The sequence below is a fragment of the Myxocyprinus asiaticus genome, chromosome 12 (assembly GCF_019703515.2).
Source record: "Myxocyprinus asiaticus isolate MX2 ecotype Aquarium Trade chromosome 12, UBuf_Myxa_2, whole genome shotgun sequence".
In the NCBI taxonomy this organism is placed as follows: domain Eukaryota; kingdom Metazoa; phylum Chordata; class Actinopteri; order Cypriniformes; family Catostomidae; genus Myxocyprinus; species Myxocyprinus asiaticus.
In genome coordinates, this window is record NC_059355.1 from 2,716,279 (window position 1) to 2,731,492 (window position 15,214).

General features: G+C 38.6%; 2 protein-coding genes across 2 annotated transcripts in view; one reads left to right on the forward strand and one right to left on the reverse strand.

Annotated features, from left to right (window-relative positions):
• Positions 1-457: 457 nt before the first annotated feature.
• On the forward strand, positions 458-6,728 carry LOC127449281 (desmin-like). Its single transcript, XM_051712612.1, has 9 exons — positions 458-1,111; positions 1,868-1,928; positions 2,060-2,155; positions 2,500-2,661; positions 2,976-3,101; positions 3,191-3,411; positions 3,548-3,591; positions 3,824-3,912; positions 6,288-6,728. Exons 1-9 carry the CDS (start codon positions 540-542, stop codon positions 6,327-6,329), a joined length of 1,413 nt encoding a protein of 470 aa, XP_051568572.1. The 5' UTR covers positions 458-539; the 3' UTR covers positions 6,330-6,728.
• Positions 6,729-6,920: 192 nt separating this feature from the next.
• LOC127449282 (transmembrane protein 198-B) overlaps positions 6,921-15,214 on the reverse strand; it is a 37,901-nt gene continuing 29,607 nt past the window's right edge. The window contains exons 4-5 of the mRNA XM_051712613.1: positions 14,004-14,203; positions 6,921-8,470 (exon numbers count right to left, since the gene is read on the reverse strand). Coding sequence (XP_051568573.1) covers positions 8,318-8,470; positions 14,004-14,203 — 353 coding nt within the window. The 3' untranslated portion in view covers positions 6,921-8,317. The remainder of the gene's footprint in view (positions 8,471-14,003; positions 14,204-15,214) is intronic.

The window sequence follows — 15,214 nt, forward strand, 5'->3', positions numbered from 1 at the left end:
TGGTCTCTATGATCAACTTAAGCTTGCAATGCTTTTGGGAAACACAGCCCACCACTGTAAAGAAGGGGGCAGTTGTCATCCTTTCGTCACTCTCTGTTGAATTTTTCACATTTTAGTTTTGGCTTTTTATTGTATAGGATATGGAAGAACAAACAGGAGAGTGAGAGAAAGAGAGGAGGGAACAGGATGGGAACATGACGGCTCTTTAGGCGTCATGAGCATGGCCCTGACCTGTCTTTCTTTCCCCTCATTTTCAAGTCAATCAGCTCTGTTATCTTGTGCCAGGAATTGAGACAGCTGAGCTGTGAGCAAAAGAGACAGGATGGGACACATGGTTTGTTGCGGGTGGGATGGAGAGGGTGACAAAAGTGTTACAGTGAGAGTGGGGCTGAAGTAGAGTTTGGGGTAGTTGGAGAGGGAGGGGCAGAAGGGAACAAGCTACAAATAGCCACACATGAGCATGCCCTGTGCTCACTTCTGTCTGTGTCCTCTCCGGAGGGTGTGTGTGTTTATCTGGCCTGTCTTTCCTGTGCTCCACCATGAGCCACTCTCACGCCTCCTCATCCTCTTCATACCGCCGAACGTTCGGTGGTCCCAGCTACCTGACGGCACCCATGTCCCGTGCCCTATTCGGCCGAGCCTCCACCAGAGGGTCTGGCAGCTCTCGGGTCAGCTCCAGAGTCTATGAGGTCACCAAATCGTCCTCTCCAGGATTCTCCAGTTACCGAGCATCCTCCTCCAGTTTGCCTAACTTGTCTGCGGGCTTTACACGCTCCTATGGCGGGATGGGTGAGACCCTGGACTTCAACCTGGCCGACGCACTCAACCAGGAGTTTCTGCAAACACGTACCAATGAAAAAGTTGAGCTGCAGCACCTGAATGATCGCTTCGCCAACTACATCGAGAAGGTTCGTATGCTGGAGCAGCAGAACCAGGTACTGGTGGTCGAGGTGGAGCGGTTAAAGGGGCGGGAGCCCACGCGCATCGCCGACATGTACGAGGACGAGATGAGGGAGCTGAGGAGAGAGATTGAAGTGGTGACCAACCAGAGATCACGTGTGGAGGTGGACCGGGACAACCTAGCCGATGACCTGCAGAAACTGAAACTCAGGTAAAATGGGGACACGGAAAAATGAGAGATGAATGAAAGGAAAAGAGGTGGCTAAATGAATTTTTTGATTGTATTCTTTGTTGTTGATGCTGACAACTCAGTACTTTACATAACAATCCAGAGTTCTTCAGAGCCAGCAGGGTAACGAACATGAAATTTAATTAAGCTCAATCATTTGTGGCAATATGTTCATTATATATATATAAAAATCAACTTGACCAATGTTTGTTAAAAATAGACAAAAAAAAAAAAAAAAAAAAAGCACAAAACTTGGTTACACTGTAAAAAAAAAGTTGCCAGGATTTTACAAGATTTACCTGTAATTTCTTACAATAAAATACTGTATTCAGCATTTTACTGTAAAATCAATGCAGGCTAAGTCTTTTTCTGTCATAATGCAAAAAAGAAATTACAGTATCACACTGCATTGTGGGATAACGGCGTTTCATTTGAAGTCACCATTATGGTGTTCAGTGATCCCTTTGGGTGGGAACTTTGACTTAAAGTTAATAAATTTTCTAAAAGATAAATTGGACGTGGAGTGGTTATTAAAGGCTTAAAAAGCTTAGCCTAGCTTTGCTTCCAATTCAGGAGTGAGTCAACCCAAAAGAGTTGGCCCCACTGAAAAGTGTGTGTGTGTGTGAGAGAGAGATTGTTGTACACCTTCTGGCTATAAAAGGAGAGGAAAGTGTTTGGCTTTAATAAACACGACTTGCTTATTATGAGTCTATTCTTTCTCCCTTTCACTCTCTCCAGGCTTCAGGAGGAGATCGCACAGAGGGAGGAGGCAGAGAACAATTTAGCCGCATTTAGAGCTGTGAGTCCCCTAAACTAAACCTATAAGAACAAACAAACCAGAGCAAACCCTTTTTGACTTGTTTGATGTTCTAATAAGCAATGAGCATTAAAATGTGACTCTTTTCATGTTGTTATCACATCCACTCACAGGATGTGGATGCTGCCACTTTGGCCCGTCTGGATCTGGAAAGACGTATAGAGACCCTACAGGAGGAAATCGCCTTCCTCAAGAAGATTCACGAGGAGGTCAGCTTATTCACACAACAATATTCACTTTTTTTAATGTCTGTATTTTCTCTTTGTAAGTGGCAACACACAAACCATACAGAAGCTGACATAGCATGATTAGCTTGTTTCTTGCATTTGCTGTGCTGAGAGAGTGATTCTCAGATCTCAATAACAGAGCTGCATCTGTTCCTGGAGATTGCACAGCTACCCTAAAATACAGCATGGCAGGCTTCTGTTACAGGGTTAGCTGTGTGTGTGGATGTTTGAGATTAGACCTGCCGGTAGTCCCATTATCAGCCATGCTTCGTTATTAAAACAAGCACAAATACATATACAAAAGCCTTTTCATTCTCTGTGCGTAGGAAATTCGTGAGCTACAGGCCCAGATGCAAGAAACCCAAGTCCAGATCCAGATGGACATGTCTAAACCGGACCTGACTGCTGCCCTGAGAGACATCCGTGCTCAGTATGAAGGCATCGCAGCAAAGAATATTGCAGAGGCAGAGGACTGGTACAAGTCAAAGGTGAGAGAGAAGAACGGGAGTGAGAGAGGTAAGAGAGGTGTCCAGGGTCCAAAATTAACACTCATAACCTTATAAGGAGCTGCAAAATATGACATCGTTTAATCACATTTTCAAAGCAACACTCCGAATTAAGAACAATCCTTGCTGATGTAAGTGACTTGCGTAATTCAAACCAAACCCTCAACTTAAGAAAACATCTTTCCTGACTTGCGTGTCTCCAACTCTTATGTCAAAAAGTTTTGGACTCTTTGTGCACCTGCCCCTCAAAATGAAGAGAACCTGCTGATCTTTGGCCTCTGTAATTTCATCATCAGGTGTCAGACTTGAACCAGGCAGTGAGCAAGAATAACGAGGCTCTGAAGCAAGCCAAGCTGGATACCATGGAGTACAGACACCAGATCCAGTCCTACACCTGTGAGATCGACTCCCTCAAGGGCACTGTGCGTTTATCCGTTGTATCTCTCTGGTGTGCATACATCTGTTTTTTTTCCTTCTCTTTGTTTTCATCTTTTTCTCTCTCCCTCTGAAGAATGAGTCTCTCATGAGGCAGATGAGAGATATGGAGGATCGTCACGGTCGAGAGGCTGGTGCTTTTCAGGATACTATCGTCAGACTGGAGGCTGAGATTGCTAACATGAAGGATGAGATGGCTCGTCACCTGAGAGAATACCAGGACCTGCTCAATGTTAAAATGGCCCTGGATGTGGAGATCGCCACCTACAGGAAGCTGCTGGAAGGAGAGGAGAGCAGGTACACGTTTGACAGATCTGCCTTAACTGTCTTTACATTTCCAGTCCTAGTTTCAGGACTATTTGATTGAAACTTTCCTGTGTTTTTTCGGATGGATTTTTTTAACTTTGTGTCTTGCTTCCTCTCTCATCTTAAGGATCGTGATGCCTATGCAGGCCTACTCCACTATAAGCTTCAGAGGTAAAACCTTTATTACTTAAATATATGTAGATGTGTACACTAAAAGTGGCCACAGGGATGCGTCCAGTGATCTGATTAGTTTTGCGATGCCTTTGTGGTGTTTTAAAGAGGTAAATGTAGCTGAAAAATGGTTTCATTGTGTAAGACCATTCTAGGAATATGCCTTAAACAGTAAGTAAACCGTATCTGTGTTTAGGATTGTGTATGTTTTACGTGGCATTCTTTTCAACAGAGACGAGTCCAGAGCACCATCAGAGAGCCTCAGAAATGCACTCAAAGAAAACCGTCCTGATCAAGACCATTGAGACACGTGATGGAGAGGTGTGATGCAGGCACACACACACACACACACACACACACACACACACACACAGACTGGTATTTCTCATTTCTTCCCTCTCATACATAATCTCAACCTCCTCTTTAGGATAATTTAGAATAACTTTTCTTTCATCATCATAGAAATTAAAGGTGTAGTTCACCCAAAAATTTAAATTCGGTCAATTTACTCACTGGCAGTTTGTTCCAAACCTGTCCATCTATTATGGAAGCCAGATCCTAATACGGAATAAATAAATAAATAAAATAGGGGTTAATTTTGACATTAAACAACTATCTCACAGTTGTAAGAAATAAATAGAGTTATCAGGTAAACTTTATTTCCTGCAATTTTAACATTACTTTTTGGAATTGTGGGTTCTAAAGTCACACTTGCAAGAAATAGTCACAATTTTGAGATATAGTCAGAATGACCTTTTATTTATTTTTTTGTTACTCCATGGCGATATTAGGGGCGTTGCTACAGTTGGAAGGAATAAGGGGCTTAGCCCCCGGAGGAACTGCCAAATGACTTCAAACAATCACAGAAGTAAAGGGTGTGGTGCTAAACTGTTTTTCATCATTATACTTGAAATATTCATTTAACTTCATCAAACCTAGATAAAACAGTTCTACTATCTAGCTCTTTAAAATTTACAAGAACATTGTTCCTTAACAATGTATGTGTATTTATATACACATTTATAAAGCATTTCATTGAACAATGTTAATTAGCTTCCCCCAAATAATGTCAAAGTTCAAACTTTAAACTTACCAGGTCACATTGTAAACTGTGAACAATTAAGCATAGAGATTAGACATAATATCTCAATATCACTGAACAATGGACAGTACGCATGATTACTGCATTTCCTCAACAGCTCTTTGAAATGAAACGGTTTGTTGAACCCTGCCGACATACATTTTCGTGCCAAATCTGTCAAATTCCATGACATTCCGCATCTTACCCACAGTTTTCCTGAGCAACCACTGATGATGATTCTAATTGCCTGTTTTCTATTTCTGGTCTTGAGATGCTAAGTAAAAACTGCCAAAACGAGCGATCCAGAGGAGAACAACCATTTAAGTGTTACTTGAAGTAAAAATGAATTTCAGGCTCAACTTGTGCAGTTGTTGGCTGTCATAACAACTCTGGATAATTAATGATATCAAGGTAACTAACCTCGGATCATCGTTTCATGTCATCTACACACTCAGGTGAGGCACTGTCTATAAAAAAACGGTCATATCGACTCTGTGAAGTATCGGCATGTTTTTGGACAATTTATACAAATGTAATACCTTAAACCTTACATTTAACGCTTAGAATATACGTCAAAGCGAGTGAAAACACTGGAGAACGGAAATTCGAATCGTGGAACACTTCCACATTCAGGAAAAAAGTGGATAGCTAATGACATTTTTATGACTGGATTCAGTGATTCCATCCATATTAGGACCCTACATGTGGTAATGGCGGTGTAAGCAGACTCTGATCGTTGAATTATTGAAAATTAATTTACATACCAAGGCTACCAACTCAGCGTGTGAATTCATAAAAATAAAAATAATTAGTCTTGATCTGACAGTCATCACTGTATAACATTTACAACTCTGTATACACTACAGCAGTGTCAGAACGAAAAGAAAAAAAAATGCACTATATCAAAACTTTTACATGCAACAAAAACCTCGTCAGCAACACAATCAAACAGTTTTATTATACTAAAACATTTTCCAGGACAAATAATTGTTTTCCAGGACATTTAAGAGTTTTTCTCATTTTCCATGACTGGAAATCTGCTTTGCAAAATTCCAGGATTTCCAGGACGTGTGGGAATCCTGAGTAATCTACCACAGCCATCCTCGATTACTTTTTATTATGGACAGATGGACTATTGGGTGAACAAAGTCATAAAACATATTTTATTCATGAAGTGAAACGTGTGTGAATCTATAAAAAGATCAGGGGCTTGGGACAATACATCAGGGGTTCAAGCCCCTAAAGCCTCCCCCTCGCAACGCCCCTGGGTGAGATCAAGGCACCATAATCTACCATACTTGGTCCATCTTTTCAGTACGAGAGCAGTTAATAGTGACTCACTTTTAAGCTTAAAAAAGGACCCGAGAGTATCATAAAAGTAGAAGCTTTTTTGCCCATCAGAAAACTAGCCAATCAGAAATGCTCTCTGACTTTGCATGATCGGGTTTACGGTCATGTCTTTGAAGGACAGGGTTCAGGTGAGAGGGTGTGGTCAAAATCTGGTGAAAGTTAGCAAAATGGTAAAAAGCTCCTTTACATATATAAACCTTTTTTTATTGCAAGAGTGTGCCAGGAAGAATGTTTCATTTTTAAATCACATTACTGCCCCCTACAGGTGGTGAGTGAATCTACACAGCACCAGCAGGACGTCATGTAAACTTCAGACATGGAGCAGCAAACCAAAGAACCAAACCAGGACGGAAATAAAAGCTTTAGGACAGTTCATCACATTCTGTACTTTTCTTTTTTCACATATTTGAACAGTAATACGAGCACAAATGCATGTGTGAGGAGAGAGGTGTCACTTTCTTTTCAAATCTGTATTTTTAAAAAGCGAACTTGAGGAATCACGTAAGGTAGTTTATCCTCTTTAAATGTTCGATAAGCAAAGGAAGATGGAAGGAAGGAAATACAGGAGGAAAAGATGGGGTTCGGAGAGGATGAAAGAACAGAATAGGCTAATAGAAAATGATGGAGAAAATTGACAGGACTGTGCCAAGCATAAGAAAGAATAAATTAAAGACACCTAAACTGACGCATTCAATAAATGTCTGTTCTCATTGTGTGTGTTTGCTCACCTGAACATGAATATGCAAATGCAAAGACAAAAATAGACAGATGACTCACAGATCACAGGAGACACAGTGAATTCACTAAGTTTACCAGAATAACCAGGCCCATACAAACACATGCTGTTGTACAGTGTCAAAAGGAAACGGTTAATGTCAGATTGTCAAAGGTTTCATTGCATGAGGACTTTGTCTTCGAGACCACTTTTATCACATGGAAAACTGAACTGAACATTTATAACAAACAAACTAATAAATACAACCATCCATTCACCTGTCAGTGTTCAGAATCCCTTGAAAAACAATCAATTAGTAAGAAAGCAAAATCAAATAAATATAAAAGGCCATGTTGAAATGGATATACTAAATGTGCCTTTTATGTACATAACACAGAAATGTACAACTAAAAGAGTGGAATGAAAAAAAAAAGCGAGACACCATGGCAGAAACTGCTCTTTTTACTGGAATGCACTGTGGAAAAGAAACTGGGGGCCGTTACATCATGCAGTTTGCCCCAAAGCATTACGGGGGTCTTTTTAAAGGAAGTTAGCTTCTTTGAGGAAGCTCCTCATCCGTCATGTCCTCCAGTGCATAAATGTTCACTTGCATTGCACTGCAAACTTGTATAATACACAGCAGTAACTGAACAGTCGTGGTGAAGTCCCTGTAGGTAAGCTTGCCACAAAGGTGGACAAATCTCCAGTTTTTACACCATCGTTCCGTGTCATTTGAGTTTTTAGTTCTTTTGTTTACCCTCCAAAACCTTCGTGTTCTCCCTGAGTATCATCTTCGCTCCTTAACTCAATCTGGCATTTCATCGTTCCGTTTCATCACCAGATGTTCAGCTCCGCATCCCAGAGTGGACCAGGCGGCTCTGATCAGCTGTAATATGGCTCTTTGCCCTATAGCCTTTCTGAAACGAGGCTAAGCAGTTTATTCTCCTGAGAGAGTTTCTTACTGGTGTCTCGAAGCAAGGCACCCCTGCTCACTGGTATTTGGTACAGTCCTGGGCTGGAATGTGGGATCTCACAGTACAGACACTAACTGGTGGAATCCACAGATTTCACTATGGGAGGACATATGACTTCAAATGACAGTCAGCCTTATAATACAAGATTTAGACAAGATTCAGCACCAACTGATGAATTCAAACATTGATGAATGGTTAACACTACTTCACCACACTGACATTATTAGAAAACAGAATGGAGCCCAGATTCATTTTTCACTACTGACCCCAAATATTACCAATTTGAGGTGAACAGAATGCCACATCTCAGGCACGTGTTCAGGTGTGATGGTGTTAGTGTGTAAGAAAGACGTGGAGAGAAAGCAGCACTATTATAGAACCACAGTCCTGGAGTGATGCACCCAGTGTTCTAGTTGCTCCACTCTCCGTGAAGTGCTTTCAATTTTTCAGTTCTGTTTTTTGTTTTTGTGAGGAGCTGCTGAAAGTTGGAGACCCAAACCTCTACATGTGCAAGACTGAGTGAGTCAGGGTCAGGTCAGCACCAGAGTAGCAAGATGTGTGTGTGCGTGTGTGTGTGTGTTTGTTTGTGTGAGTGTGCACGTGTGGTCAGACCCGAACATGCGGTCCCACCCCAGATGTGAGTGGCACGGTAGACCCACTATCATAGTCCATATCCACACTTGTGTGACCCATCATTAGTCCGCCCACTGGATAAGCACGCCCATCCACCTGCCTGTCCCGAAAATTCTGGATATAGCTCTGGAGAAGAGAGACAGAGATTTCAATACACTTCAGAGACAGACAAATCAGACTAGTGTGAATGTTTGTATTCCCATTGTTTTCAATGATGATTCTTATTACAATATTAACTGTAGTTAATTTGTTGTTATACAGTGATTGTTTTATTTATTTAAAGGTGCTGGAAGCGATTTTGCGTTTTGAAGCTTTCAAGTGACTGAGCCATTGAATTAGCCACACCCCTCATTCCAAGACCCCGCCCTCCAAAGATAATTTTGAGACCAAAACTGAGCAAAAGAGCAGCGCTGACCTTTTTCACAGATTGTTATGATGCGTTTCCACCTTATTTATCAGCGTAAATCCAGCAAACTTTTTATATGATCATTGTTTTTAAATATTGAGTGTAAGTTTATAACATAATGCTTTGTGTTAAATTACTCTGTAATTAGTTTAAAAAAATGACCACAGCTGTGAGGGGGTTTCTATTACAGCTGCTGAGAGAGCGACAGTAAATTTTGCATCTTCTCCCATTTTACTGTCTTCATCCAACGCTCTCTATTTTTTTCCTCTTCTGGAAAGTCATTAAAATGTAATAGTGGTTAAGTTAAGTGTAAATAATATTTGATGTGATCTCCCATTCACTCCCATTCACCGCTGTCAAAGTTTACCCTGCAAACGTTTACTTCCACGTCCCAAAACCCGGAGTGTGAAAAAAGTCTATTTGTTTGTTCCTGTGGCTGTCAAATTCAACAGCGGCACAATAGCGCCCTCAAATGACAAACATTATGAATCATAGCCTCAATGATCCACTTCAAATACAAGCAGGGTTGTGAGGGTTACTTCTGAAATGTATTCCACTACAGATTACAGAATACATGCTGTAAAATGTAATTTGTAATGTATTCCGTTAGATTACTCAAGGTCAGTAATGTAATCTAAATACTTTGGATTACTTCTTCAGCACTGGTAGATTTTTTCACTTGTTTTGACTATAAAAACTCAGTACAGTAAGACAAAATACACATGTTAAAAATACATTCTCTGAAAAACAGAAATATCTTATGCAGTGTTGTTTCTAAAACAAGATCAATCAAACTGATCTTGTTTTAAGGATTTTTAGATATTTTTACAGGAAATCAATACAAAAATTATTATCAAGAATATGATTTTTGCCCTAATATCAAAGATCTTACTAGAAAAAAAGAAATTATGATCCAACGTGAATTTTCTTGATAAAAAAATATGATCGTGCCTGGAACATGTGCATGTAAAATGTCTAGAAATAGCATTTTAGCTTAGCGTAAAGCTGACAATTTACACAAGGTTTATTTCTATTTCTTCTGCTCCAAACTTACTTCAAACTTACTTCTCTGTCTGCTCGTATGAATGTAACACATCATAAGAAAGTGTTTCACCGCTGTTCAAATGCACTTTGGATCACATCAATTATATGTATAAATGTTTTCCATCTGAAAGGACTAAATATTAAATGAAACAAATGACAATAAAATGCAAAGTAATCTCTTCAGTAATCTAAATACTTTTAGAATGTAACTGTATTCTAATTACCAATGATTTAAACTGTAACTGTAGTGGAATACAGTTACTTATATTTTATATTTTAAATACATAATCCCTTTACATGTACGTTCCTTTACTCCCCAACCCTGAGAACGAGTACAATGATTGACAGGTGCAAAAACATTTTTGCTGTCATAGAGACCGGTGAGATATCCCAGGACACTTTCATTTCATTTAAAAAAAAAAAAAAAAAAAAAAATAATAATTATATTCGCTTACAGCACCTTTACATCAGCAAAATCAAAAGGCAATGCCAAGGGAGTTCTACTATGATATGTAATTATTAAACAATTATAAATAAATAATACATTTTCTTCACATTGTGGTAATGAGAATTGTGTGTGTGTGTGTGTGTGTGTGTGTGTGTGCGTGGGGGGGGGGGGGGGGGTATGAATAACTGTCATGAAAAGAATTTCAGTGTAAAAATTCAATCAATCAAATCAATCAATCAATAAGGTTTTACAATAAGGTTCCATTAATTAATGCATCAGCTATCATGGTGAACTAAGAATGAACATTATTTTTCAACAGCATTTATTAAACTTGGTTAATGTTATTTGATAAAAACACAATTGCTCATTGTTAGTTCATTTTGCCTGAACTAATGTTATCATACACTACATTTAGGGACAGTTCACCTAAAAATGAAATTTCTCTCATCATATACTCACCCTCACGATGTCCCAGATGTGTATGACTTTCTTTCTTCTGCAGAACACAAATGAAGATTTTTAGAAGAATATCTCAGCTCTGTAGGTCCATACAATGCAAGTGAATGGTGCCAGAACTTTGATGCTCCAAAAAGCACATAAAAGGTAGCATAAAGTAATCCATAAAGACATAAAGTAAAGCATAAAGACTCCAGTGGTTTGATTCAAGTCTTCTGAAGAGATTGAATTGATTTTGGGTAAGAAATGACCAAAATGTATCTCCTTTATCACTGTAAACCTCACTGCATTGCAGTCTTTAGGCACCATCATGATTTCAAGCTTGTTTACACTTCTTAGTGCTTGATGCATACGCAGAGCGATAGATGACACTATAGGAAGTGTAAGAGAGCTTGAAATCATGATCGCCAAGGAGACTGCAGATGTCAAGATTTATAGTGGAAAAAGTGGTTACATTTTGGTCAGTTCTCACCCAAAACTGTTTGGATTAAAAAGACATTTATTAAACCACTGGAGTCTTATGGATTACTTTTATGCTGCCTTTTTATGCTTTTTGGAGATTCAAAGTTCTGGTAACTATTCACTTGCATTATATGGACCTACAGAGCTGAGATATTATTCTACAAATCTTCATTTGTGTTCTGCAGAAGAAAGAAAGTCATACACATCTGGGATGGCATGAGGGTGAGTAAATAATGAGAGAATGTTAATCAGTAACTTTTTGCTCGATTTGTCTTGGACTAACAGTTACTACTTTTCAATCCAAGGATTTTTTGTGAAATATTTTTTAGTGCATCAAAATGTAGCTGATGGAAACTAAATTTCACAAGTGTCGACAGAATATTTTTCCGTTCAACTCTAGTGCATAAACTTTATGTTGATATTTCAAATGTCGCAAAAAACTTGTTTGGAAACACATTTTGCCGAGGAAATTGCCATTTACACAAAAATGTAGAGTCACATGACCTCAATCGTTAGCCTGTGTTAATCATGACGACAAGGTATACATCCATAAAAGCCAATTTATCGTACATGATTATGGATTGATCTGAACGGCTTAAAGATCTGATCACTGCAAACATGAGACTTCCAGGAGTGCCAACACAAATAACTCGTATCATGCACATGGACAAGTGCACGGAGAACCAATGAATGGCCACTGTTTGTGATTAATTTAATCGTCGTAGACATCCGTTTATTTATTAAAGTTGCTTTTACACACCATTCAAAATAATAGACGGCAGTCGTGGAATTAGACCACAATACAAAAAACTTATCATTTCTGTGCACAAAGATGTTTTAAATTAAAAATAAATACACAATACTACAAGAAAAACTTCAGTGTGCTTTTCTGAAACACTAATACAGCCCAATTCTATTAAATTATTGTTTAGTTTACTTTTGAAAAAACGTCGGCAAAATTCCCCGTATTAAATTAAATAAATTACCAAATGAAAAAATATATTTTTAGACCTATATATGCCGTTTCTTTACACAAACTTAAATTAGCCGTACCCTGTTCTGTAGACGAATAAAGTCCGCTGAATGACATTCTCAGAATGTTCTAGACTTTTTTCAAGACTATAAACTATCAGAACTATTTGTCCAATGCCGAGTTCACTTTCAGAAAATGAGCTTTTAAACCTATTAAAACGTTTAAATATTTTAAATCTAACCCTCTTTACCTCGGATCGTGCAAACTGCATTATGACGCTTAAATTAATTTTAGATAATAATCAAGTTCAGTTGGTCGTTAAAAGTTGCTGGAGAAATATGTGGAACATAATGCAGTTGTGATGGCAATGCTTTAGATGATTGTTCAAAATAGACTATTGAATATCAGGAATGTATCATATGTAAACCCTGATATTACACCGCATCAGTTTGTCTTTAATAGCTGTGCACACAGCATATACACATTGATGGATGCTCCTTATACTAAGACTGAAAATTTCTTGGTGCAGGTTGCCATCTTGAACAGAGCCATGACGATTCGCTTTCAGGACGGAACCGGTGGCAATATTACCAATATTACAGTCCTATCAGAAGGGGAACTGCTCCCTTTTGATTGCATTTATTTGTGAAATTAAAATGACAGTAAGCTGGCTAATGTCAATGAATTTTACCAAAATTTCAGAGGAAAAAAAATGAGGGACATCTGGGAGGCAAATTAGCGATAAACACACATTTCTGTATGGAAACGTCTTAAGGGCAGATTTCTTTTGCGATAAAACAAAACGTATGCAACAAAGTGTTTTTATTTTTTTTTTAAGCATGACGTCATCACGCACACCATTTTTATCGATAAAAGGCCATTTGAATGGAAACAGGCAGAAGACGGCAAATTTCGCAAAAATCTTTTTTTTTTTTTTTTTACACATTTTCACTTTGTCGATAACAAAATAGCGCGAAAAGTGGATGAAAACTAGGCTAGTGACACCTAGTGGTGTGGATGCAGCATCATTCAAAATCAATAGTTTTCAGTTGCAGATGCCATTGTAGAAATTCACTATTAAATTGATCAGCCATGATCAATTTAATCCAAGAGTGAAAGTGTCCAATAACAGGAGGGTTACTGAGATTAAGTGAGAAGTATTCTGCTGGTCATGTGATTCTAAAATGGCAGCCCCCATGAGGCGCCCCTGCCCCATGTAGAATAAAACAGCTTTTATAAGGTTACTGATATGACTAGAGTCCTCATCTCATATGAGTGCTCATGATTTTATACATCTGTTACAAAACTACAATTAATTTCTTGAGGAGTAAAACGTTTTTAACAGGGAAAAAATGACTGAGTACACCTTTAACCAAGATTAACAAATGCTGTACAAGTATTGTTAATTGTTATTCATGTTAACAATTGACATTAACTAATATTAATAAATGGAACCTTATTGTAAAATCTTAATGGCCCTAAAAAAAGCTTTATTTTCTATATGCAGAATATATATTTTTATTTGTTTCTTTTGATTGAAGACAACAGATCAATAGAATTCCTTGCTGCCCTACATAGGCAAAATGCAGTAATTCCGCCAACACTGAAACTGACATAAAACGCTTCAAAGTTACTCGGATTTAGAGTGTATTTTGTAGTTACTGTTATTTTCACTCTTTTTTTTTTTCTCTGAATCGGAGTAGGCTATAGTTAAGCCAAAACTGTCTGCCATAGTGCAAGCATCATACCTCAGTTTTGACAAAACGTATAGTTATTGCATTTTGCCTTTGCACAGCAGAGTGGTACTCTAAAGTAAAGGTGTACAAGTTTCTGCGAGTATGTATGTGTGGGAAGATTTTTATGGACTCACAGGAGAAAGCACATCTCCATCATAGCGGCGTATAGGGTTTGGTTTTCTGCGGTAGGCGGGTTCTGGGTGCAGGGGTTTAGCAGCATGCGTGTGTGAGGGCTGCGGCTGCTTCCGCTTTTTCTTCCTGCTGCTCTCTCTCCTCTCCTCCTTCTGACGGATGCGCATGAGCTGCACTCGTCGCTGCTGACGACTGATCATCACTGATAGAAAGGAAGAGAGAGTGTGTACTGCAACAACCGACCAGTATGCTCCTTAAAACTAAATAACAGTATATAAACAGACAATTCATTTGGAACATTACAGGCTTAAAGGAAAAGTTCAGATAAAAATGTAAATACTTTTATCATTTACTCAGCTTCATGTCGTTCCAAACCTGTTCATCTTCCATGACACACAAAAGGAGATGTTTAGCAGAATGTCCTGTGTGATATTTTCCATGCATTAAAAGTGAATGGGAACGGGTGCTGTCAAATCACCAAAAGTAGGTTACATGTATAGTGCGCAGTATTACAATTCTTCTGTAGCTATTCCATAATTTTGCGTGATGATCACGCTTTAACTTTAAGTCGCTATTCACTGGAAATCTTGCCCTCTGTCGTGTCACACTCGGTTAAGAGAAACATGAAATCAGATGGTGTTTGGCATCCATGACGTTAAACCTGGCACAATACAACTGAAGATCTGCGGCAAAGGACGCAATTGTCAGTAAATAGCCACATTAATTTCATTCTGTTCCTTATAAAAAGCTATTGTATGACTTCAGAAGACTTGGAATTTAGCTCATAAGAGCTACAGGTGTTCTTTGGTCATTTTTGGAGATTGACAGTGTCCATCTATGTCCTCTTTCATTATATGGAAAAGAATGCTTACTGTACGATAATCTGCTGCTTCACATCTGGTGCTTCACAGAAGATAATGTCACAGGGGTTTGAGATGACATGAGGGTGAGTAAATTATAACCAAATTATGTTTTGGAGGGTTGAACTATACCTTTAAAGGTGCACTCACTCATTTTTACTTCATTAAAAAAAAGTTTTACTCCTAAAGAAATCTACTAAATTATTAAAAAATACAAATGCAATTCACACAAAACAATTACCGAGTTCAAAGACATTTTGATATTTTTTTCTGGGGCTTAAAAAGTCACAAATGTCATGTGGTGCAACCGTCCGGAGAGAGTAAAAAAAATTCAGTCTCATTAAAAGCTGAAA

What these genes read in the sequence shown, in the direction of transcription:
- LOC127449281 (XM_051712612.1), top strand. Translation starts at nt 540, where the DNA reads ATGAGCCACTCTCACGCCTCCTCATCCTCTTCATACCGCCGAACGTTC. An exon ending in CTGGAAGGAGAGGAGAGCAG is followed by an intron (nt 3,412 to 3,547) that starts GTACACGTTTGA and finishes TCTCATCTTAAG; the next exon opens with GATCGTGATGCCTATGCAGG. An exon ending in CTCCACTATAAGCTTCAGAG is followed by an intron (nt 3,592 to 3,823) that starts GTAAAACCTTTA and finishes TCTTTTCAACAG; the next exon opens with AGACGAGTCCAGAGCACCAT.